General features: G+C 42.6%; 1 protein-coding gene across 1 annotated transcript in view; it reads left to right on the plus strand.

Moving 5' to 3' along the window:
• The window catches only part of Nrde2 (NRDE-2, necessary for RNA interference, domain containing), a 44413-nt gene that overhangs the window by 13036 nt on the left and 6807 nt on the right, over positions 1 to 24570 (plus strand). The window contains exons 4-11 of the mRNA XM_076849756.1: positions 2842 to 2991; positions 9465 to 9915; positions 10820 to 11225; positions 12656 to 12789; positions 15139 to 15259; positions 19712 to 19887; positions 21954 to 22340; positions 23095 to 24023. Of these exons, the coding sequence (XP_076705871.1) occupies positions 2842 to 2991; positions 9465 to 9915; positions 10820 to 11225; positions 12656 to 12789; positions 15139 to 15259; positions 19712 to 19887; positions 21954 to 22340; positions 23095 to 24023 (2754 nt within the window). The remainder of the gene's footprint in view (positions 1 to 2841; positions 2992 to 9464; positions 9916 to 10819; positions 11226 to 12655; positions 12790 to 15138; positions 15260 to 19711; positions 19888 to 21953; positions 22341 to 23094; positions 24024 to 24570) is intronic.

Below are 24570 nucleotides of genomic sequence, written 5' to 3' on the forward strand. Positions count from 1 at the left end.
CCTGTAACCCATGCTTTCTCTCAGGAGGGGAAAAAAAGGGAGTTGAGCAAAAAGGTTCCGAATTGCAGACTGAATTTAGGAGGTCAGGATCATGGCCAGCCTGCTTACTGCTGCATGCCCAAGTGCTTGGTGGGGCCTGCTACGGTGCTTTGTTGCTGTGTGAATTAATGTATTATTGATATCTTTGAATTTTATTTTACTTATTTTTTATTTTATTTTATTTTATTTTTTTTGTAGTGCTGGGGATTGAACCAGGGCCTTGAGCATGCTAGGCAAGTGCTCTACCACTGAGCTACACCCCATAGGTCTGTGTTCTTAGCTTTTTTGTATTTCCAAAGCAAGCTACTTTAAATTGTGATAGTTTCTTTAGAGCTGAGGAAAGTGTTAAATGATTTCCTGAACCATATAGAAACTACCATGAGAACTTGACAGATTGTTAATTTTGGCCTATGCTTGGTTTTATGATCCAGATAGCATTTTTTAAAGTGACCTTTATTTATTTATTTTTTAATTGTTTTTTCTTTTTTTTTTTAAATACATGACAGCGGAATTCATCACAATTCTTATTACACATATAGAACAGTTTTTCATACCTCTGCTTGTATATAAAGTATGTTCACACCAATTCATGTCTTCATACATGTACTTTGGATGATGATGTCTATCACATTCCACCATCCTTGCTAATCCCCTGCCCCCTCCCTTTCCCTCCCACTTCTCTTCCCTATCTAGAATTCATCTATTCCTCCCATGCTCCCCCTCCCTACCCCACTATGAGTCAGCCTTCTTATATCAGAGAAAACATTCAGCATTTGTTTTTTTGGGATTGGCTAACTTCACTTAGCATTATCTTCTCCAACGCCATCCATTTACCTGCAAATGCCATGATTTTATTCTCTTTCAGATAGCATTTTTTTAGTTGTCAATGGACTTTATTTTGTTTATTTATATGTGATGCTGAGAATTGAACCCAGTGCCCCACACATGTTAGTCAAGTGTTTTACTACTGGGCCACAACCCCAGCCCCAGATGGCATTTGTAAATTTATTATTTTGTGGAGTGACCTGAGATTAAAATAGATTGTTCTTATCCTTCTCTTTTGCTTTTTTGTGATTAAATTCTATAGTTTCTTCCTGGGAAGGTTGACCTGGAGGAAGTGTTTGTTTCCACATAGACAAGTGCTGAGACATTAGTGAGTTGTGAATGTCTTTCCATGATGTCAGGGAAAAGCGGCTTCATGGAGGGCAGCATACCATGAGGGATTCCACTTCAGGAGATCTGGGGACAGTTTCCCCAGAGGCTGCAGCTACTAATTGACCTTCATTTCCTGGGATGAACTTTTCTTCACCTTAAAGGGAAGGCTGCCTCACCTTGTATACAGTTTAGAGGGCATCCTGCTTCCTACCTTCATAGCTGCTAGGGAAGATATGAGGGCTCCTTTATGTGCTGGGGTGGGCTGCAGATGGCCCTTCCTCCCTGCCTCACATTTGGCTTTCCTTTTATTTCTGCTTTGCATCAATCTCTTTCCAGTGGACTCTTCCTCCTTTCACTTCCCTATGGTTTTTGTAGTTAGAAAACCCTCCACAGTTGTCCTAAAGGCAAATACATTCTTTTTTTTTTTTTTTTTTTGGAGAGAGAGAGAGAGAGAGAGAGAGAGAGAGAGAGAGAGAATTTTTTCATACTTATTTTATTTTAGTTATCGGCGGACATAACATCTTTGTTTGTATGTGGTGCTGAGGATCGAACCCGGGCCGCACGCATGCCAGGCGAGCGCGCTACCGCTTGAGCCACATCCCAGCCCCAAGGCAAATACATTCAAGTCACAATTTTATCATTATCAATATTTTATCATTATCATTCAACAAGTATTTATTGAGTAGCTACTTTGTATCCCTGAAATAGCATTCTCTTGTATTCCCTGCCAGGAATGATTTAGAAGCCTCCAGAATTTTTATTTGCATCTGGGCAGAGCTAAAAAGCCAAGATGGAGCAACAGTTAATGGCTGTTTTGACTGCTTTGGCAGCTCCTGTGTCAGCTGCATTATAAACTGATTTTCTTTAGAGGAAGAAAAATTCTGGGATGCCAGAAAACCCTTCTCTCCCTCTTACTTAACTCCTAGGGAAGCAGTTTTATTCATTTGTAACAGAGCTGAAAGTCTGCCAGCCTGCAACTTGGTTCAAAGAGGTAAATAAGGGTCTTGACTTCCAGGGGTCGGCATGACTCTGCCCTTTCTATAGGAGGTCCAGACAGACCTACAGGCAAAACGTGGAATAGTCGAGACTATAGAAATGAGACTGGGACCACTCTTGAGTAATTTCAAAATTGTGGCTTTTTTTTTTTCTTTTCTTTTTAAAAAGTACCTAGTTGGTATAAAGTATTTGAGTGCTTTCTTATTGGTGAGGTGAAGTGAGGGCAGTGAGGGCAGCTTACTGTAATGTCAGTGGTTGTCACCTTTAAATGTGTGTCATCATTTCCTCTGCCTGGTACTCTAAATGCCTCTGAGCAGAATTGTTTTTTAGGAAAAAATTTTGTTTATAAGTATACTTGCAATTCCAGTTATAGTCACTTAAATGAACTACTTAAAAAAAAAATACCTATGTCCCTCAGGTTAATATCTGAGGTGGTGACCTTTCTTGTTATTTAGTGGTGGGAGGTTTTGCTTTATTTTTTAAACTCTTTTTCCCAGAATAGGACTCCTCTTCTTGTCCCTGTAGCATGTACTTAGGCGCGTTGGATGCCATGTGGGGGTTTGAAAGGTTTTAACTCCCATATTTCTGAAAATGTCAAATATATCACTGGAAGATCTCTGAAGTGCCTCTTTCTTTTCCTTCTTCCCACAGTCAAGGAAATGATACTGCTGCTGATGCTGGACTTCGCTCTGTCTGGCTTGAGGACATTCAGTCTCTGACAGGAGAAACCTTCAGAACAGATAAGAAACCCGATCCTGCAAACTGGGAGTATAAGTCTCTCTACCGAGGGGATATTGCAAGGTATCCATGGTGTCAGTCTCTTGTTTTTGCTTTTGAAAGTGAGTTCTTTCCCCTCTGGGCTTTCTCAGCACGGTTTGCCTCTCTCTCATAGCTGGTGGTGGGTTTTATCTATTGCTAAGTTGTTGAGGCACATGTGACGTTTCATATTCTAAAATGAAACCTTGAGGTCAGGTTGGATTAATCTTCTTTATTTCTTCTGCTTCATTTAGTGCCTAGGAAAGTTGCTGTTAAGTAAATGTTTGTCGAATGAATAAATCTAAAAATATCTTTTAATAATCAGTTGTGACAGAGTATCTGGAAACCATTTGGTCTAATCTATGTGCCACTTGAAAAAGTGGCAAAAGCCTGTGCCATTTAAAAGACTTTTAATGGTAATGACTTTTTCTCAAATTATTTCTAGCACACACCACCAGATGATCATAAAAATAGGTGGTATTTGCTTCGGTAATGAATTTCAACTTTTCCCCTGTAATCTGTCAATCAAAAAGATTTGAGTAAGCATGGCTGGGAGGCTTGTGCTTGTCATACCAGCTACTCAGAAGGCTGAGGTGTGAGGATTGTGAGTTCAGGGCCAGCCAGGGCAACTTATTGAGGCTCTGTTCTCAAAACAACAACTATTTGACAATATTTTGTAGGAAATGTGGGAACATAAAGAACAATAATATACTATCTCTGTTCCTAAACACATTATAAGTAAAGCAATTTGAAGGTAGCAGTCATGGAATATAAGGCCAACAGACTTTGGAGGTGGTTACTCTTCATAGGCTAAATTTCAGTTTCCAGTACCTTACTCCAAATTTTAATCATTTCTCATTCATCTTAACGTTCCTCAACACATAAACAATTCCAGCTTTATGATCAGTTGTATCATTTGGGTGTCAGTACATATTATAGTATGCATACTGTTGACTAAAACCTCATGACTGCGACTAAATGACTATCATATTTAAATGTATACATATATATATTTTTTTAATTTTAAAATTTTTAGTTGTAGAAGGACACAATACCTTTATTTTATTTATTTGGTTTTTTTAATGTGGTGCTGGGGATTGAACCCAGTGCCTCATGCATGTTAGGCAAGCACTCTACCACTGCGCCACAACCTCAGCCCTGTATGCATATATATTTGCATTATTTGAACGTTGCCTGAAGTCTTGTTTGGTGTTCCATGCCCCCACAGGATAGTGCCAGAGATATGGTGGATACCTAGTAAATGATGGGGAAGCCGGCAAACATAACTGGGCAGGAGGTATGTGCCATGGTCCTGTGCTCATTCCATTTAGTGTCAGCTTGTCTGATGCTCAGGGCTGCTCCTGGAAGAGGAGAATCTCTGAGAAGTTAAGTAACTGCTTAAGATCAGGTAGCCCTGGAGCAGTAGGGCTGGGATTTGAACTAAGTAATGTGAGACAGGTGTGTGATAGGATGCTTTCTCCAGTTGGAAATGGGACCCATGTGCTCATTCTAACTGCTGTTTACTAGCAGCATAATCCCAGGAAGGTTGCCTCTCTGTCTGAGCCTCCTTTTCTTTGTTTGGAAATGGGAAATATAATTTCTGCCCTTTCTTATGTTCAGAGATCAGAGATATTTGATATGGAATTGGAAATTGGTGTACAAAGGGTACACCAATTAAAGGGTTATTATTATTGGTGTACAAAGGGTACACCAAATAAAGGGTTATTATTTATTAATAGATTAAAAAAAGGAGAAAACAATACAAAGAGTGGCTCTTGATTCTTGCTAATGAATGGCATAGGCCTTAGAAGAGTAATTAGACATGACCTTATTAATCTAAATTACAAATAGGACTATTAAAAGGTTTTCAGGCATTGTTGGTTTCCTAGTAACTCAGGAATTTTAAGTGAGGCAATCTTACCTGGGTTAATAGCCATACAGCTGTCAGTAATTGGGTCTAGGAAGATAGTCATCCCTCAGCACTCTGGACTGGTCAGAGGACAGTGGTAGTAATATTGTGTTGGATATTGTATTTCTGTTCCACTTGAAAAGGAATGCAGACAAACCTAGAGCATCCAGCAGATGGTGAGCCGTTGTTTAGGATTTGATTAGCTCTGCTCTGTCAAAACCAGGTGAAGGGATGGATGTTTGGGCTGTAGCAGGGACGTGGTCACTGTCTCTTAAGCTTTGTTGAACTGTCCATTGGAAAGTGGATTGACAGAGTTTTGACTCAGGGAGGCGGAACCAGGACTAATGGAAGTTCCAGGAAATCAGACTTGGCTGAAAACAAAGACGTCGGCAAGCATGAGCGCCCCAGCAGTGCACGGCATGTGTTGGAGGGATATTCATCAGGGTATTACCTGCAAATGCTAAGTCATTCTTTCCTTTGGAAAATTCCTTAGGACTGATACACTGTCAGTGAAATTCAGCTCAGTCAGTTTTTTCTCCATTTTTGAATAGATGATTTCTTTGGCTGTACAACAGGCAAAATATTGGCTTATGTCTAGGAGCCAGTTTTTATAAAATAATAATAATTTAAATTTACAGGTCCTTACTGTGTGTCAGACACTCTTCTAACACTTTTACATCTGTAAAATTTTTTGGCCCTCCCAATAATACTATGACAAAGGGACTACTATTATTCCCATATTACAGATAAGGAAACTGAGGCACAGACAGTGCTGTGGTTTGACTATGAGTTATCGCTCTGAACTCATGCAGGAGTTTAATCCCCAAAGCCTTATGCTAAAGGTATTAAGAGGATGAAAACTTAATCTGACTGTGATGTGTAGAGGTGTGGCCTATAGGGAGTGACTCGATTAGATGGGGTCCCTAAGGTGGAGTCCTCATCACAGAATCCTTATTGCTTTTATAATAGTTGAGCAAGAGACCAAGTAAATACAAAGATACATACATGCTCCTACCATGATGGGATGATGTAAAAGGGCACCCTCTTCAGAGCTTATACCCTGCTGTTTGGACTCCAAGCCTCTAAAACAAAATAAACTTTTTTCTTTTATAAATTAGCCTGCCTCAGATATTTTGTTACAGTATTGTAAAACTGACCAATACAGAGTGGTTTTAATGACTTGATCAAATTCACCCAGCTAGACAATGATGGGATTGGAATTTGGACTAAGGTATTCTTATTCTGTGAAGGCAGATGAGATGGAAGTTACTGAAGAAGAGTTAACTTTATGGGCATCCAGGGCCCAGGCCTATTGAGTGGATTCAAGGCACAATTGTGTGCTCTTTTTAAATATATTTATTTCCCTCTTTATCTTCTAATGACTTATTTTTTCTCTTTCTTTTTTTTTTTTCCTTTTCTTTCTTTGGCAGGCAGGCGACTATTGTGGTTTTTATTTAAAAATGTACACATGATGTGTCATTTATTGAACCTCCAGAGTGGAAGTTCCAATTTTGAATTATTCAAGTGAAGCCTAGCTGTTTATTTGATACAGAACTTCATTGGAAGAGCACCTTCATTGGTGGGGTATTGCATTAAAAAACATCTTAAATTCTGTCCAATTTGTTAACCTCTGAAGGCCAAGTTTTCGAATCTGCCAATATTTCAGTAGAATTGACACAGGTATATTAAAATAGGTTGGAAATCATAATATAAATCTTATATATATATAGTGTTATGACATTTGTCAACAGTATTTGATTATTATAATTTTTTCCCATTATTATATAATTATATACCAAATTTAGTTTTTAGAGGTGTTCCATCTGGGACAGTGGGATAAAGTGGGTTAAGATTCTTCGATAAGTGATTACTTACAGTCTAAATGTTCAGGAGTAGAGAAATAGTTAACTGTACACATCTGTACAGTGGAACAGTTGGAAGCCAATAAAAATTATATTCTCATAAGACTGTTGGTATGGAGAGAGCTTGAAGGTAGGAGGAAATCTTGAAACTATGTGATATCAACTGTTAAAAAGGAAGTGTATGTGCACATCACAAATGTATACAGAACAATGTCTGAAAGTAGATAATATAAGCCAGTAAGATTCTCTAGCAGTTTCATCTCCTTTGCTACAGAAAATGAAGCTATTACTTTTAAATTAGAAAACTAAGTAACTCCTCCCCCATACTGGGGATTGAACCCAGGGGTGCTTACCCAGTAAGCCACATCCCTTATGATTTTTTATTTTGAAGCAGGGTGTCATTAAGTTGCTTAGGGCCTCACCGAGTTGTTGAGGCCAGCCTCAAACTTGCGATCTTCCTGCTTCAGCCTCCTGAGTCACTGAGATTACAGTATGCACCACTGTGCCTGGCCTCAGTAAACCTTTTTAACAGATTAGATGAATATTTAAAATACTGTATGTCTTTAATAAGGGATCAATACTATTACAATAGTAGTAATTAAAGAGATAGTAATAGTTTTTTTTACTTAGTTTGTGCCTTAGGGAATGAGGAGTGTGTTTAGAACTGTTTAACTCTGTTTTGTCCCATTACAAGTTGTTACGCTCCTTAGGTTTTGGTGGTCGAGTATTGCCTCAGGCATACTGAGCACAGCTCTACCTCTGAGGTGCACCCCAGCCCCGTTACAGTTTTTGACTCATATTGGAATACAGAAAGATTGTCCTAAGGTGATCTAGGAAGAGTTGAGAGGGGGGGATAGGAAAAGGGTTTGTCTTATCTGCTTTCTGCTCCTTTAACAAAATCCTGGGTGTCCAGGACTCGGTGACTCACTGAAGAATCCAGGTGTGTGGCTCACGGTCAGCCTCTGGCCCTGGCTGCATGAGGACCTGGGAGACAGAGCAACTGTGTCAGCTCAGGACTTTGTTCCCTTCTTCCTGGGAAGTCACCAGTCCCACTTTGGGGGTCGCATGCTGATGGTGACCTTCATTTTGGACCCATTATGTTCTAGCCATCCCGCCTCCAAATACCATCCATTTAGGAATTTGGGAATTAGGATTGACTGTCAGTTCCTGAGAGGACATCCAAGCCCTGCAGGGTGGTAGGGGAGAAAACATTTCCATCTTGTGGAAGTCATCACACTTGAGCAGTGACAAAGGACAGGGTGTTCACAGAGGGCAGCTGTGGGCAGTGGAGAAGCTCAAGAGGGAGGGGGAGGCCATAGTGGCCTGCGGTGTGGTGGAGGCAGAGCTTGTGAGAGCCAGACCGAATGACAAGAGAGGCTCGCTGTGGCCAGTGCTTTCCTCCTCCGTCTCCTTCCCATGCTTCCAGCGGCAGGCACCTTCCTAACTTCCTCCCACCTGTGATTCCTCGAGCCTGGTCAGAATCCATCGGAGCAGACTGGCAGCGCCCTGCGTCGGGTTTGTGAGGCTCACCTGCGTGGCAGCATTTGTCAGTAGTGGTTCTTTCCGCTGCTGGTAGTGCTGGTCCCGGCTCAGCCGCCGGCTGTTGTCTGTTCTTTTTTTTTTTTTTTAAAGAGAATTTTTTAATATTTATTTTTTAGTTTTCCATGCTGAGGATCGAACCCAGTGCCCCGTGCATGCCAGGCGAGCGTACTACTTATTTATTTATTTTTGGTACTAGGGATTGAATGCAGTTTGCTTTACCATTGAGCTAGATCCCCAGCCCTTTTTATTTTTTAAAATTTTGAGACAGGGTCTTGCTAAATTGCTTAGGGTCTTGCTAAGTTGTTGAGGCTGGCCTCAAACTTGGGATGCTCTTGCCTCAGCCTCCCAAATTGATGGGATTACAGGTGTGCACCACTGTGCCTCACTTTGCTCAGTTTTTAATTGGGTTGTTTGCTAACTATATACAGAAAAGTACAAAATTTTCTTTCGTTTTGCCTGTGTGTATATTCAGTAGTCATGTGCTGGTAACTCTGGGGACACCTACGTGTTACATAAAAGCGTTTAAGAACCCAGCCTCTTTTCCTCTAGAGTAGAAAATAGCCAGATGTAATTTCATTTGACATACTTTGTTTCAGGACTGAAAAAAGAATCTTAGGCCTGTATGTTGTCTTACGTACGGACACAGGACGATATTGAGAAATCAGGACTGAGGTAGGAGACAGATGGCTTAGGTTCCCAGCTCAGTGTGCTTATTGGGAACAATGTAAAAGGTTATGAGATTTCTGCCTGCCTGTCGTGTGTGGCTGTAATGATCAGATGACATAATGAAATATGGCAGTACTTTAACCACAAAGCTCCAGGAAAATATAAATTTCTAAAATCTAGAAGATGGTCATGATGGAAACGTTAACGAGGGTTGACTTGTTAGGGGAAGCAGTCAGACTCCGCAGAAAATGCTGATTGCTAATTCTCTCATGGCTCTAATAGAAGCAATTTTTTAAAAAAATATTTCTTAGTTGCCAATGGACCTTTATTTTATTTATTTATATGCAGTACTGAGAATCGAACCCAGTACCTTACACATGCTAGGCGAGCGCTCTACCACTGAGCCCCAGCCCCAGCCCTAATACAAGCAATTTGTGTGCAGTGAACTTGAAAGAGTTTGAAGTTCTAATGCGCCTTCAGGCACTTTGAGGTAGCACAAGTATTCCCTCAGAAACCTTTCTTCTTTTTTTTTTTAAAAGATACAAGAGGAAAGGAGACTCCTGCCTGGGCATTAATCCGAAGAAGCAGTGCATATCTTGGGAAGGGGCTTCCTCAACAAAGAAGCGTGCGCACAGGCATGTTGAACGCTATTTTACGAAGAAGAGCGTGGGGTTGATGAGCGTTGATGGCGTTTCTGTTAGCAGTAGAACTGATCCTCCCTCTGCAGAGCCGGTCTTGTTTATCCCGGTGAAGGACTTGGATGATATGGCTTCTCCTGTTACAACCTGGTTGAACCCTTTGGGGATTTATGATCGGTCAACCACACAGTGGTTACAAGGACAGGGTCCTTCAGAAGCAGAATCAAAGCAGCCAGACTCACAGCTGGACAGAGAGAATGCTCTTCTCAAGGCAAAGGTGGAGGAGTTTAATAGGAAGGTTCGGGAGAACCCTCGGGATATTCAGCTGTGGATGGCGTTTGTCGCTTTTCAGGTAAGTGTCCCTGTCCTGGTTCCCATACCTTGGAATGAGGTTCCTGAATTGGGGCAGACCCTTTTATTCTGCAGCACTTTTGGAGCTGCCATGAGGAAACCTGGCACCGAGCATGTAAAGATAGTTAGGCTCTAGCCCTTTCCCTGAGTTTGCTCAGCGTCCACCGTGGAAGCCTGACGTGAGGAACAAATGCAGCCTGGGTAGTCAGTGCTGTGCTGTGTTATTTGGGAATGGAGTCACTTGCCATTGGGGAGGAAGACAGGCTCCCAAGGGAAGGTGAGATTGGAACAGAATCCTTTTCTTTTCTTTTTTTTTGGTGCTAGGGATCAAAACAAGGGCCTCACTTGTGCTGAGCAAGTGCTCTTGCACCAAGCCACATCCTAGCTCAGGAAGGAACAGAATCTCAAGAGGAGTAGATATTCACTAGGCAATGGAAGGCAAGTCTGAAGTACAAACAACACAGGCCAAGCACACAAATCAGAAGTCAGTAGCTAGAGCTGTGTGCTCCCTGTGTGTTTCCCTAAAGCAGATGGGTCTGTCTTTTGTCTTCACTTGGAACCACATGCTATCATTAGATATTGCCCCATGTTTGGCTGTTTTATTGGTAAGACTGGCTCTTCAGAAAAGGTTTTCAGGGCACGATATGCGGGTTATTAACACTTAAATAAATGTAAGTTAAAAATGGCAGAGTAGGCAGGTCAATCTGTTGAAGTAAAGAGATCACGACTACTGTGGTAGGTGACACAGGCATCTTAAGAACTGAGTTTTCATGAAAAGGAATTACGATGAATGAGTGGTTATCGATAAAGTAGAAACCCGTGGGGATTGTTAGCCTACCCAAGCACTGTCGACCGCTGGAGGTCCCCACTCATTGTGTTAGTAAATTGGTGTTTTTGTCATTGAGGATGAGGTCATGAGGAGTCCTGGCCTGTATGCTATGGAGGAAGGAGAACAGGAGAAGAGAAAGAAGTCCCTGAAGCTCATCCTGGAGAAGAAGCTGGCCATCCTGGAGCGGGCCATTGAGAGCAACCAGAGCAGCATCGATCTCAAGCTCGCCAAGCTGAAGCTCTGTGCGGAGTTCTGGGAGCCTGCTGCGCTGGTCAAAGAGTGGCAGAAACTGATCTTTTTACATCCCAATAACACGGTCCTTTGGCAGAAATACCTTTTGTTTTGCCAGAGCCAGTTTAGCACTTTTTCAATATCAAAAATTCACAGTCTCTATGGAAAGTGCTTGAGCACTCTGTCTGCTGTTAAGGATGGCAGCATCTTATCTCACCCTGCGCTGCCTGGCATAGAAGAGGCCATGTTTGGTAAGAAGATAACTGATCCAGTTGCGTGGGAGGAGTTGGAAAAAAGGACTTATTTTTGGTTTATTTTAGAAAAGTCTAAATTGTCAGAAGTAATTTTTAAAAAAAGTGTTATGACTCTGGTTGATTATAAGATTCCCCTCCAGCTCTGTGGGTAGGGGTGTTGGTGGGGAGGGTGGGGATTGTTTAGAATCAGTAGTTGGGGAAAATGTCACTGAACATGAAGTTCCAACTTTTGTACTTATTAGTCCAGTAAACAGTCTTTTAAGTGCTATGGCTATCAACCTGTTACAACCCCTAGTTACCTGGTCTGTGGTAATAATGTACATGTGATGCCTTACTGACTGAGTAGATACGTTTTTGATATTATTATGCTGTTAATGTTTTGGGTGTGTTCCAAGGAGCTTAGACTATAGATTTCTGCAGTAATGTGAGGCAGCATGTTATGCAGGAGCTGGAGAATGTCACCCTTCAGTTTGAATCTGGGATTTGTCCTTCATTGGCTCTGGTGTGACTTTGGACATATATATTCGTTTTCCTGTTTGAGCTCCAGTTTCCCCATCAGGAGCAATAGTTTAAAAAAACTCATCTGCTCACAGGGCTATTGTGAACATCAATGAGATAGAGATGATATATGGTAAGTCCAGCTTAGTGTGTGGCACTTAACAGGCATATGTTTTATTGAATTCCCTGCTGTTATTACTGTTAGCATCTAATACAAACATAGCGCTCTATAAATTTATAAGCATTTACCACTCTTAACATAAAGAATCTCACCTTTGGGGCTGGAGGTATTGGGAGTGAGTGCTTAGCATGTATGAGGCCCTAGGTTTGCTCTCCAGCACCAAAAAATAAAATAAATTCCATGGAGTAACTTTTAAAAGTCTGATATTTAAAATTATTTGTGATATGCTACATACATAGCTTGATGTTATTTAGCAAATGGAATTATACCATTGTAACACTGAACTGACAATTTCAAGCATGGAACCTTTATTTGTTCACAGTGAACTCTGAGGGCTTGACTAAAATTGCTGGGCAGTGACGCCATCTAGTGATCCGTGGGGTACAGAGCTTTGCTGTCTGATAAAAATCTACGTCATCCTTTTCCTACAGTTCTTCTTGTAGAAGTGTTGAATATTTGACAGCCAACATTCAGATCAATCTCTTGACGTATTTTTAGGTACCATGTGTAGTTTTTATTATAATAGTATTCTGTGTTGGCTTCATCAAAAATCAGCAAAATTATACTTGGATGGAGTACTGCTGATAGTCCTTTTAGATCAGGACATGTGTGTGTTCCAGTTTGAAAATGTTAACAGGAATTTCTGGCAAAAGATGTTCTCAGTGTTCAGTCGCATGTTGTGAGCATCCTGTTCTCTCCCTCAGTGGTATCAGCAAGGAATTCCTTCCCTTTCTTCTCCCTTCTGCAGCACTCCTTCTTCAGCAGTGCCACTTTCTGCGGCAGGCTGGCCACTCAGAGAAGGCCGTGTCTTTGTTCCAGGCCATGGTTGACTTCACTTTCTTCAAACCTGACAGTGTGAAAGATCTGCCTACCAAAGTACAGGTACCAATCTCTGCTTATATGATCAGTGTCTCTTTCTCAGAAATATTCCAGTGAGCCAAGGAAAATTCCACAGTGAAAGTAATGAAATAGGGATAGAGAAGGGAAGATTCGTCCCTTCTCTCCCGTTATCCATCCATTCTCCCCTCATGGCCCTTGTTTAAAGGCAGGTCATCTCCAGCAGTCATGCTGCAGCGGCAGGCCCGTCACTCTCCTCGTCCTAGTCTGGGTCTTGTGGTGCTGGCCAGGTAACCTTTCTACTGCCTACAGTGTTTGCTGGAGTTGCAAATGAAATTGCATACACACACTTTGTCCACATGAGTCCTTGAGAAGGGTTCATCTTTTAGGTGACAAGTGAACAGTGCCAGAGTTTGTTTTGTGAAGAAATGAGAACATCTTATTATAGAGATATGCCCTTGTGAAAACCTCTGTCTTCCCTTTTTCCACTGAAGAAAACTGCTTTTTTGCTCTGAAGACGCTCAGGTCTCCCTCCTATGGAAGTTTCACGAATTGCCAGTAAAAACCATTTTTATAATGATGTTATCTCTAGTTAAAGTTGGGTTAAAGAATTACCAGTTAACATTAGTGTAATGGATTATTAAAAAGCCAGATAGAGTAGTTTTATATTCTTTGGTATTTAAGAATATGCTGTGTTCCAGAAGTGATTCTTAGCTGATTCTAAGGGTCGGGGTCTGAATCCCTCTCATCCCTGTTCCTCTACTGAGACTCACTGTCTGTGAGGAGAGCATTTACTGCCCGGAGAAGGAGTCCACTGGCTACTGTGACACAAGAGGACCAGTGCTCAGCTGCTCATAAGTGTCCAGGGATCATGAGCCTTGGTCTTGAGGTTTTAAGTACTAATAATGTGTGTTTCCAAAGCATTTATGTGACAACTTTGAAATGAAACTTCTTACTTAACAATTTTCCATTTTTTATTAACTGAGACATTACTGTACATACATTAACAGTTTATGTAATAAAACAGTCAGATACCACTGTTTCTTTGGAGTAAAAAAAAAACTGGTTACAATAATATATCACACTATTTTAAGAAAAGTTCTTTTTTTTTGAGTGCACTTTCTTCCGTCACTCTCACAAGAGCAGACCTATGAAGCGAAAGCATAGTCTTCCAGTTCCTTTTCTGAGGGTGACTGACACATGCTGGGAGTGCAGGGCCCATATCAGCTTGTTTGCTCTGCCCTGCCCTGTCCTACCCTGAATCTTCTAGAGACCATGTTCCTCCAAGTGTGCAGGACACTGCTCAGGCTGCATAATCCTGTGACTCTGTCTATGCTGTGCTGTGCTGGTTGGAAGAATGTTTGTCCTTTGAAAGGTTTCTTACAAGAGCCTTGTGGGAGTAGGGTTGTTGGCTCACTCTTGAAGTCCTGTTGCCAGTTGATAGCATGATCACGTTCCTGCTCAGCGGCGTTCACATTCTGTTCCGTGGGGAATTATTTATTGCCAGTGAGCTGGTTTCCCCACATTATGGACCTAATGCACACATGAGTGGAGCCAGGGGCTCATGGGTCAGGCTAAAATGCAGGCCATTTTTTTCTTTGGCATGCTTCCCTTCTGTGTCCGTGCCAACAAGCATTTATTGAGTCCTTACTATGTGTTGAGCTCTGTGCCAGGTGTTGGGGGTAGAGTTACCTAAGATGTGGTTTTCCCCTCAAGAGCTCATGGTCATTGGAATTTTGAATTCCCTTCCCTTGAAAAGGTATTGAAAGCAATGTGACTTCAGATATCTGTCAGGGGATCCAGTGGCATTAGAGGAACAGGAAAAGCCACCAAGGAGCAGAACTGGGAAACTGCTTGTCTCCTGCCCAGCTGCAGGCCCTGTCACTAGAATTTGGCCAGTCTTTTTTTTTTTTTTTTTTTTTTAAGAAAGAGGGAGAGAGAGAGAGAATTTCAATATTTATTTTTTAGTATTTGGCGGACACAACATCTTTGTTTGTATGTGGTGCTGAGGATCGAACCCGGGCCGCACGCATGCCAGGCGAGCGCGCTACCGCTTGAGCCACATCCCCAGCCTGGCCAGTCTTTTTTATAACCTAACTTTGGAAGTGTCATCTCTTCATCTTGGCCACATTTAATTTATTATAAGTCACTGGGCCAGCCTTTGCTCAGAAGTGTGCATTCCGAGGCAGGAGGGAGGTGTCTTGGAGCTGCCTACCACACTAGCTATTGTGTTTTTGTCACGGCGTGTTCCGTGTGTTGACTTCAAACACTGGTAGCCGCACATGGCTTTTAGGAATCCTCTGCTCCTGGTGTGTCCACCAGCACTTATTTTGTCCAATGACTCAGCAGTGTTGTCCTGGTAGGCCTAACTTATGTGTTTTTAAACCTAAACAGGTGGAATTCTTTGAGCCCTTCTGGGACAGTGGAGAGCCACGGCCTGGGGAGAAAGGAGCAAGAGGCTGGCGAGCGTGGATGCACCAGCAGGAGCGGGGTGGCTGGGTGGTCATCAATCCAGGTAGGTGCCTCCCCGGGGAAGATGGGTATGCGCTTTTCTTCTGGAGTTTCAGCATCTTTATAGTCACTTGTATGTCTGTATAACCTTTTTATCCGTGGCTTAAGAACATTGTACAAACTTCAAAATGTCAAAAACACATTAAGTAGATTTCATGGGAGAGTAGACTATTTCTTCGTCTTTTAGACTTGAAAGTACTTAACATCCCGTTCCTCCAGTCCACAGTGCTCTGAGGATTGAGTCTTCGGGGGAAGGAATTTTTTATTTTCTTTGTAAGTTGCTCCTGAAGAAGCAAGTGTGTGTTTAAGACGGTCTTATTGTTCCTTTGGCAACATGCAGACCAACAGATCCTTTTTGCCTTTTTAGGAATATTGCAAAATAATTATTAACTAGCATTTGTATAACTGTCATTCTGCATAACTCTAGAGTTCTTTCCAGATTAAATTCTAACACAGCACTATCTAATAGAAATACAACACAAGCCACATGTGTGATTTCAGATTTCCCAGTAACTACAATGAAAAAATAAAAAGTTGAGTGTGGTGGCACATGCCCGTAATCCCAGTACTTTGGAGGCTGAGGCAGGAGGATTACAAGTTCACGGCTAGCCACAGCAATTTATTGAGGTCCTAAGGAATTTAATGAGATCCTATCTCAGAATAAAATATTTAAAAAGTGGGGTGGGGTGGGGTGGGGTGGGCTGGGGAGGGCTGGGGATGTCACTTAGTGGTAAAGTGACCCTGGATTCCATCCCTAGTACCAAAAGTAGTAAAAAGAAACAGTGAAATTACTTAATAATGGTATTTTTAACCTTGTATATCATAACATAAACATTGTAGCATGTAAATACTATCAGTATTTAAAAATTATTAATAAGATATTTTACATTTTTCTCCTTTTCCTGCTAATTCCTTGAAAGTTGGTGTGTATTTTGCACCTGCTGCTCACGTCAGTTCACCCAGCCACTTGTCCAGTACTCACCAGCCATGTACTCACAGCTGGGCCTTGGGTGGTGCAGCTCTTAGACATTCAGTAACTGCTTCTCTCTCTGAAAAGCACTTCTAGCCTAGAGGGAGGTCTCCCAGGCAGACTGTTTCATCGAAAGTACCAGGACTTGGGTACCAGGTCCTAGCTGAGGCTCAGCAGCCTCTTCTCCCAGCATGACCTTTCTAGGCCCTGTTTTCTATTTTTTTAAATGTTTTTTTAGTTATACATGGACACAATATCTTTGTTTATTTTTATGTGGTGCTGAGGATCGAACCCAGTGCCGCACGTGTGAGAGTCAAGTGCTGTGCCACTGAGCCACAACCCCAGCCTCTCTAGGCCGTTTTCTTGACCTATAGATAGAAACTTTGGTGTCGGCGTGGTTTGCCCGGCACAGAGCTCAGGCCAAGTGGCATCTCTGCTATCACTGAGGGGTCAGAGGGCTCCTTTGAAGTTTTGGGCTTGCTCTGCTGGGGGCGCCTTCAGGTGAGGATCGTGCCTCATGGGACCCTGTGGTAGGCTCAGCTTTTAGATTTCCCTTGAGGGTTCTTTTTCAACAAGAACTGGAACCAGTCTCCAGGCTAACCAGTGGCTCTGTGTGAAGGCCAACAGCCTAAAGCCTGCATGTGTGGAATGGAAGTGTTGCACTGTTGGCCACAGAGATGTAGTGAGCAAGGACCAAAAAATGGCAGTGTTGGCATTAAGCCTTCTTTATTCAGTGACTGACTCAACTTGGGTCTGTGTTTTAGGCTAGCTTTTTGATTTGTTGAGGAGCAAGATTATTATGATGCTTAGTATCTGTATTATAAAGTTTGTCAAATTCTGCACTTTTGCAATGATAAAGTAGCGTTCTCATAGCAGTTATCTGGAGACTAGGGTAACACTGTTTCTCTGATGAGCGTCCAGATGTCTCATGGTCACTGATAATAAGATGTACAGTTAGTTTTCTTAGAAAGGAATGTTAAGTGTGGAGACCTTGAGTTTTAATATCAAGTTAGGGAGGTGTTTTGGCACCTATATTTCCTGAGATTTCCTGATGTTTCCATTATAGAAAATTGTCTATTGAATTTAATTAATTTCTTTCTGATGAATTTAATAGGAGTCTTTCAAAAAACCAGCAGAGAGATTGATAATTTTCTTGTTTCCAGAAAACTAGTTGGTAACTGTTTTTGTTTTTACTTTTAAAATTTCTGTCCACCCTGAGAAATGTAACATTTAGAAGGTAGTTGGGATTTTATAATGTGTTCTGAGGCATATCTTTTTTATATATCACAGCTTATTTTTACCCATTAGTCTGTAATTATTATGTCTGCCTGTCAAAAACCATGTGATCATTTGAATTCTTTTTTTTTTTTTCTTCAGACCTAGGGATTGGACCCAGGGCCTTGCACATTCTAGGCAAACACTCTACCATTGAGCTATACTCTGATCCCTTTTAAAAATATTTTCAAATTTTGAGACAGAGTCTCAGTAAGTTGCTCAGACTGGCCTAGAACTTATGATCCTCCTGTCTCAGCCTCCCAAGTAACTGGGATTACAGACACATAATATCATGCCTTGCTTGAATTCTTAGTGCAATAAATTCAGGTGTCTAACTGAATATGTATAACTCAGGGATCATTTTAAAGAGTTTAATGGATTACTTTAAATGTATACCTTTAGAAGATGAGGATGAATACATTTTGGTATTTTACTTTGAGAAACACAGAACATTTAAGTAGAATGCTGTTACACATTTAAATTATTCAGGGTTTTTGTTGTTTTTTTTATTTTGAAATACTTGTAGATTTACAAGAAGCTAAAACAAATGTACCTAGAATTTTTGTGAACCCTTTGCTCAGTTCCACAGAGTGGGCAGAGTTTCACAACTAGGAAGCTGGCATTGGTATACTCTGCAGGGTTTATTCCAGTTTTACCAGTTTGCACCTCGTTTGTATGTGTGTGTGTGTGTGTGTGTGTGTTTCCCTAGGCACTTTGGTCCCGTGTAGTTTCATGCAGTCACCACCACACTCCAACACAGATCTGATTCATCACACAGAGCTCCCCCTCATGACTCCCCTTTTTGGTCCCCCTGTTCCCTCCCACTGATCTGTTCTCTACCATCTCTAGAATGTTTGCATCTTCCTTCTCTGAAACTCTGTGCTCATTAATCCCCTCTCCCTGTAGCAGCTACCATTCTTTCTTGCTTTAGTAACCTCACACAAGATCAGTTTTGTAATTTTTTGTCCTTTTGTGACAAGCTTATTCCACTTATCATAGTGTCCTTAAGGTTCACCTGTGTTGTGCATGTGTTGGAATTTCCCTTTCTCTTAAGATGGGATGTGTGTGCCACATTTTGTTTATTCATTCTTCCATTGATGGACACTTGGGTTGCTTCACCTTCAGTGGTTGCTGATGCTGTCACGAACACAGGTGTAAAATATTTGAGTTCCTGCTTTTGGTTCTTGGTATATATTGAGAAGTGGAATTGCCCAATCATGGTAATCCTAAGTTCAATCTTTTCAACTGTCAATACTATTTTTTACAGTGACTCTATCATTTTACGTTCCTACCACCACTGCACAAAGACTCTGGTCTCTCCACCTCCTTTGCAACGCTTGTTTTCTGTGTAATTTTTTGAGATTGAATTTTTCGCTTAGCACAGGTCCCCTGAGATACGTATAAATTATTGTGGCTATCGATAGTTGTTCGTTTTTAACATTGAGTAGTAGTAGTCCACAGTATAGTTGTATCACAGGTTCTGTTCACTTACTGTGGGATGTTTAGGCTACTGTGAATAAAGCCACTACAAACATTAGTGTATAGGATTTTATGTGAAGATAGGTTTTTGTTTTTCTGGAATCAGTTGTTCAGAATTAGGAAACAGAGAAATTACTAGATATTCTGAATTGACCTATTTTTAAGCAACTTACAGTGGTGTCATAGTTAATGATAAGGCCACTGTCTAAAAAGTCTGATGGCTTAAGGAAATCTAAGCCAATATGGTCACTAAATAATATTCAGCATTCTAAAACTGTGTTGTCCAAAACAGTGATCTCTAGTTACCTCTATTGACTATTTAAAAATTAATTAAAATGAAATTAAGAATTCAGGTTTTTTTTTGTGACATTTCAGGTGCCCAGTAAGTCACATGTAGCTAGTTGGTACTGTTTTAGTACAGATAAAGAACATTTTTCACCTCTGCAGAAAGTTCTTTTGAACAGTGCTGGTCTAGAGTATCTATCATTCTTTTTTTTGCTGTGATAGCATTTCAAATCGTCTGATTCCCTTATCTTTCCTGCCTGCTCTTCCTGGGCCTTGGGAGAGTCCCTAGATGCCCCTGAATGCCTGAGGAGGCTGGCCTGGCTCGGATTCATCTTGGCGTGGTAGGTGGGTAGGTGCCCACACAGTACCTGGCACAGCAGGCTGACTGGGTGACCGTGGGGGTTTTATTTATTGCTTAGGTGAACTGGAGATTTCATTCTTGTCTAGATGAGGATGATGACGAGCCAGAAGAGGATGACCAGGAGATAAAAGAGAAGACTCTGCCCAGGTGGCAGATCTGGCTTGCTGCTGAGCGTTCCCGAGATCAAAGGCACTGGCGGCCCTGGCGCCCTGATAAGACCAAGAAACAAACTGAGGAAGACTGTGAGGATCCCGAGAGACAGGCACGTGCGCTCCACCGCAGGCAGGAAATTGACCTTGGGGTTTTTGTCCTCCTCTCATTCCCATTATGTCTCTTTATCTGAAAGAAGTTGCTGGGGGTGCCCTAGTGCTTGGCTGGCTCAGAAGACTCTGGCCTGTTTCTGTCTGTGTCTGGGGAAACAGCCCTCTTGTTCAGTATCAGATAGAATTTCCCCGCATCTGGTTATGGGAGTGCTTTTGGCACTTGACTAGGTAGATCCTGTTGAAGGTAGGCTCTCTTGGTCTCCCCTTTGGAGAGTGTCTTCCAGGTCATTTAGTTAACTTTTCATATGGAGCCCTGTGGCCTCAAGTTCTAAAATTTGGATCACTGTCCTAGATGTTTAATTGTGTCTGTTCCCCCATCCATTCTCTTGGATTCATGGAGATGTAGCAGCTGGATTCAACTCTAGAAGGCATGAGGGGAGAATGGAGAGACCGTACTAGGGCGGTAGGCGCACAGCTTGTCTTGTTGAGGAAGGCGCTGGTGTTGGTTGAACATGTTGAGGGCCACACACTTCACTTTACTGTTGTTCCATGGTATGATCCGTGCTGCTCTGCATTTGTGGGTTAGCAGCTCTGCGGGTTTTAAATTAAAATGAGGGAGGAAGTGCTCTTTTTTGTTTGTTTGTTTGTTTTAGGTGGACACAATATCTTTATTTTATTTTTATGTGGTGCTGAGGATCGAACCCAGTGCCTTGCGTGTGCCAGGCCAGCGCACTACCACTTGAGCCACATTCCCAGCCCAGAAGTGCTCTTTTGATGCCTGGAATTGACCAGGTACCAGCTCTACTACTTGGTGGGTGTTACATGAATAGATTTTTCTCTGTGACCTTGCAAGTGACATGCCTCAAAGGTGGGGAGTTCTGCCTCTTGTTCATTGCTGTGTCATCAGTACCTAGAGCAATGCTCATTCTATGCTTAGGTGATGTTCTTGTATGTTGAAGGGTTGTTTGTTGATGCTGGAGCATGAAGGCCCCACAGTGCCAGCCACATCTGTGAACAGGGTGGCCAGACTGGAGTTAGGATGCAGAGAATTGGGGCTAGAGAAGCAGGTGTGGTCTGGGCAGGAGGGCCAGCTTCCAGGGAAACCTCAGCTCCCCGCCTGCTGTGGGAGGCTTGTTTGTGTGGGAGACCTCTTTCCTGACTGCAGCCGAGTGTTTAGGGGAGACTGGGGTCTCCTTTTGGTGTTCCAGGATCTTATATGGAGTTCACGACTAACCTTTGGGAAGTTGGTTCTCTACCAAGAATTCCACCTATCCCATGGACCTGGAGCACACAACTGTTGTGAGTGACTTCTTGTCATTTAGCTTTTTCTCTAGCCCAGGCCTGGGGAACAAAATCTTTTTGATTAATTGATGGTTTGATTCATTGAGTCCCAAGTTTATTGTGTTTGCATTTTGATTTCCTCTGCCGAGAGCCACAGAGATGAATCAGACAAGCAGCAAGGTACCTTGAGACAAAGGGCAGTGGGTGTCCTTGGCTTGGATGTTTTAAAACAATTACATGAAATCAGCTGTGAACATGTATAGTTGGTATTGGGCTCTTAAATGCTCTTGTCATTTTCTTCTTACCTGTGCCTGTTTATCTGCAGTTTTCATTTTCTGAAGAAAATTTGGACAAAAAAAATTCTCAAATAGAATTTTTTTACCTTAAGATACAAAGGTTTGTTATAGTAACTATAAAAGCAATTATGTGTGCTTTTTGAAGGGAACATGGTCAATCTCTCCTATGAATCCAGCAGGATTCTTTGGAGGTGGTCGGCTTAAGCCTGTTTGTGCCTGTCTGCCTTCACAGTTCTCCCCAGAGGTGTGAAAGTGGTAGTAGTCTTTGGCTGCTAGTGGTTCTCCAGCTGTCTGGGAGGCCTTGGGAGGCATCCAGCTTTTTTGTATTTTGCAGAAAGCTTAGTTCTATATAAGATTCACTTTAATTTGAGTCATGTTGAATCATTAGTACCTCCATATAAACAGAAATGTGAAAAAATGTGAAGACAGAAGTCTTGTGTGTTTGTTCATTTCATTAAATGGATCCCTTTATTTTGCCTTTGATACAGGTGTTGTTTGATGATATTGGACAATCTCTGATCAGACTTTCCAGCCAAGAGCTTCAGTTCCAGCTGATCGAGGCCTTTCTGCAGTTCTTGGGTGTGCCTTCTGGCTTTGTCCCTCCAGCCTCCTGCCTGTACCTGGCCATGGATGAGAGCAGCATCTTTGATAGTGGACTCTGTGATGAAAAGCCCTTGACTTTTTTCAACCTTTCATTTTCTGGCATTAGCTGTGTTGGCCGCATGGACCGGTTGGGCTCTCTCCGCTGGACCAGGGGTCACAATCGAGAGGGCGAGGAGTTCATTCGCAATGTCTTCCACCTTGTGATGCCTTTGTTTTCAGGCAAGCAAAAGTCTCAGCTCTGCTTCTCCTGGTTACGGTACGAGATTGCAAAGGTAACTCCAGCTGCCTCCTGCCCGGGTTTGGGGCTTTTTCATTTCACATCAGTGTTACAGATGGCATTGTAAGGCCCCAAGTGCTGCTCCAGGAACCATGCCGACTCCTGAAGGCACGTTGCGCATGGCTGCCCTTCAGAGGGGCTGCAGTGAAGAGGAAAGCAGGAGCCAGTCCAGGGCTCAGTGCTGGAGCTGTCACGAGGAGGTTCTTACCAGATGCCTGTGATGATGTGGGCAGTTGGTGTTAAGAACCAGAGTCAGCTTAAGCAGGGTTAAAGGATTTATGTGCTTATTAGAATAGATAAATAAGCTACTTATCCTGAGCGGTATAGCTATCTGCTCAAAAGTGAGTCTCAGCCTGCTGCTCTGCCCTCTGCTGGCCATAGTTAGTACTGACTCTTAACATTCAGAGTTCTGAAGCTAACTACAGCTTATGCATACCAAGTTGTGTTAAAATAGTGTCTTTGATAAAATGTGGCGGCCACATCTCTTTGAAGAAGAACATTTGAAGTCTATCAACTTTGTTTATAGAGATTTGAAATGGAAACCTGGATGTGTTAATGTTGAGCTCCTGAGGCCTTGGTAAAATCCTGGTTTCTTTTCTAGCTCAGAGAGCCTCAGTGTTTACCAAACACCCAGGAAAGGAAGTGTAGAGACCTTTGCTGTTGGTGTTTTCTAAAGTTGACAGTACAAAGAGATTGACTCTGGGTGCTCTGTTATTTCCAAGCATTCTTTGATTATTTTTGTCTTGTAGGTCATTTGGTGTCTGCACACTAAAAACAAGAAGAGATTAAAGTCACAGGGGAAGAACTGCAAAAAACTAGCCAAGAATCTCCTCAAAGAGCCAGAAAACCGTAATAATTTTTGCCTCTGGAAGCAGTACGCACATCTGGAGTGGTTGCTTGGCAACATAGAGGATGCCCGAAAAGTTTTTGATACAGCCCTCAGTATGGTGGGCAGCAGCGAGCTGAAGGACCGTGAACTTTGTGAACTCAGTCTCCTCTATGCTGAGCTGGAGGTGGAGCTGTCACTGGACTCGGCAGGGGCCACCACGGCCCGAGCTGTTCACATACTAACCCGACTGACAGAGAGCAGTCCCTACGGGCCCTTCACTGGGCAGGTCTTACCCACTAATGTTTTGAAAGCTCGAAAGGCTTACGAGCATGCGCTACAAGACTGTTTGGGTAAGAGCTGTGTCTCTGATCCAACTCCTGCTGACTCCTTGAACTGCCTGAGTAGCTTGGTCAAATGCTTTATGCTGTTCCAGTATTTGACTGTAGGGATTGATGCTGCCGTGCAGATATATGAACAGCTATTTGCCAAACTGAAGGGTTCTGTTTTCTCAGAAGGCTCTGGCATGGAGGACAGGGCCAGCTCCCAGAATCTGACTGGTGCTCTTGAAGCCATCACGCTGATGCACACAAGTCTGCTGAGGTTCCACATGAAAGTTAATGTTTACCCTTTGACTCCGCTACGAGAGGCGCTCTCGGAGGCTTTGAGGCTGTATCCCGGCAACCAGGTTCTTTGGAGGTCATATGTTCAGATTCAAAATAAGTCTCACAGTGCTAGCAAGACCAGAAAATTCTTTGATGCAATGACCAGGTCTGCCAAACCCATGGAGCCATGGTTATTTGCAATTGAAGCTGAGAAAATGAGGAAAAGACTGGTAGAAACTGTTCAGAGGTAACTACAGGCCATCTTGTTTGTGTACTTTCCAACCTCTCTGGGGTGCTTGCCATTTTCCTACGCCTTTGCCAGATCTCAGGAGTGGGATGGGGTGCAGGGTCTCGAGCACCTGCTGTGAGCGCCCTGAGTGCTGTAGAGAACACACTGAAGATGAACGAGGGACTTAGAACATAGCAGCATCTTTCTTGAGAGGCTTTGGTGGCTGTCTTCCTGGGCTGGGCCTCTTGGGGCATGTTTTGCTTTTGGTGTGTACCTGGCAGGCCATCAGAGTGTCTGAAAAGCTATGTGAAAGCACAGTGGTTGAGAGCCTGACTCTGGGGGGTCACTTCTCCTATTCCAGTGCCAGCTCTGTTGGTTAGCAGCTGGGTGACCTCAGGCAAGTTGCTTCACCCTCTAATAGGCTCCTCTCTGTCAAATGAGAATAGTTAAAGAACCCGCCCGCCTCCTATGGTTGCTCTGACGGGTCAGTGAGGTAAGTGCTTGGCCCAGAGACAATGCATAGTAATTGCTAGCTGCTGTCACTGTTTCCTTAGGAAGCCCTGTC

Source organism: Callospermophilus lateralis, chromosome 3 (genome assembly GCF_048772815.1).
Source record: "Callospermophilus lateralis isolate mCalLat2 chromosome 3, mCalLat2.hap1, whole genome shotgun sequence".
Taxonomy (NCBI): domain Eukaryota; kingdom Metazoa; phylum Chordata; class Mammalia; order Rodentia; family Sciuridae; genus Callospermophilus; species Callospermophilus lateralis.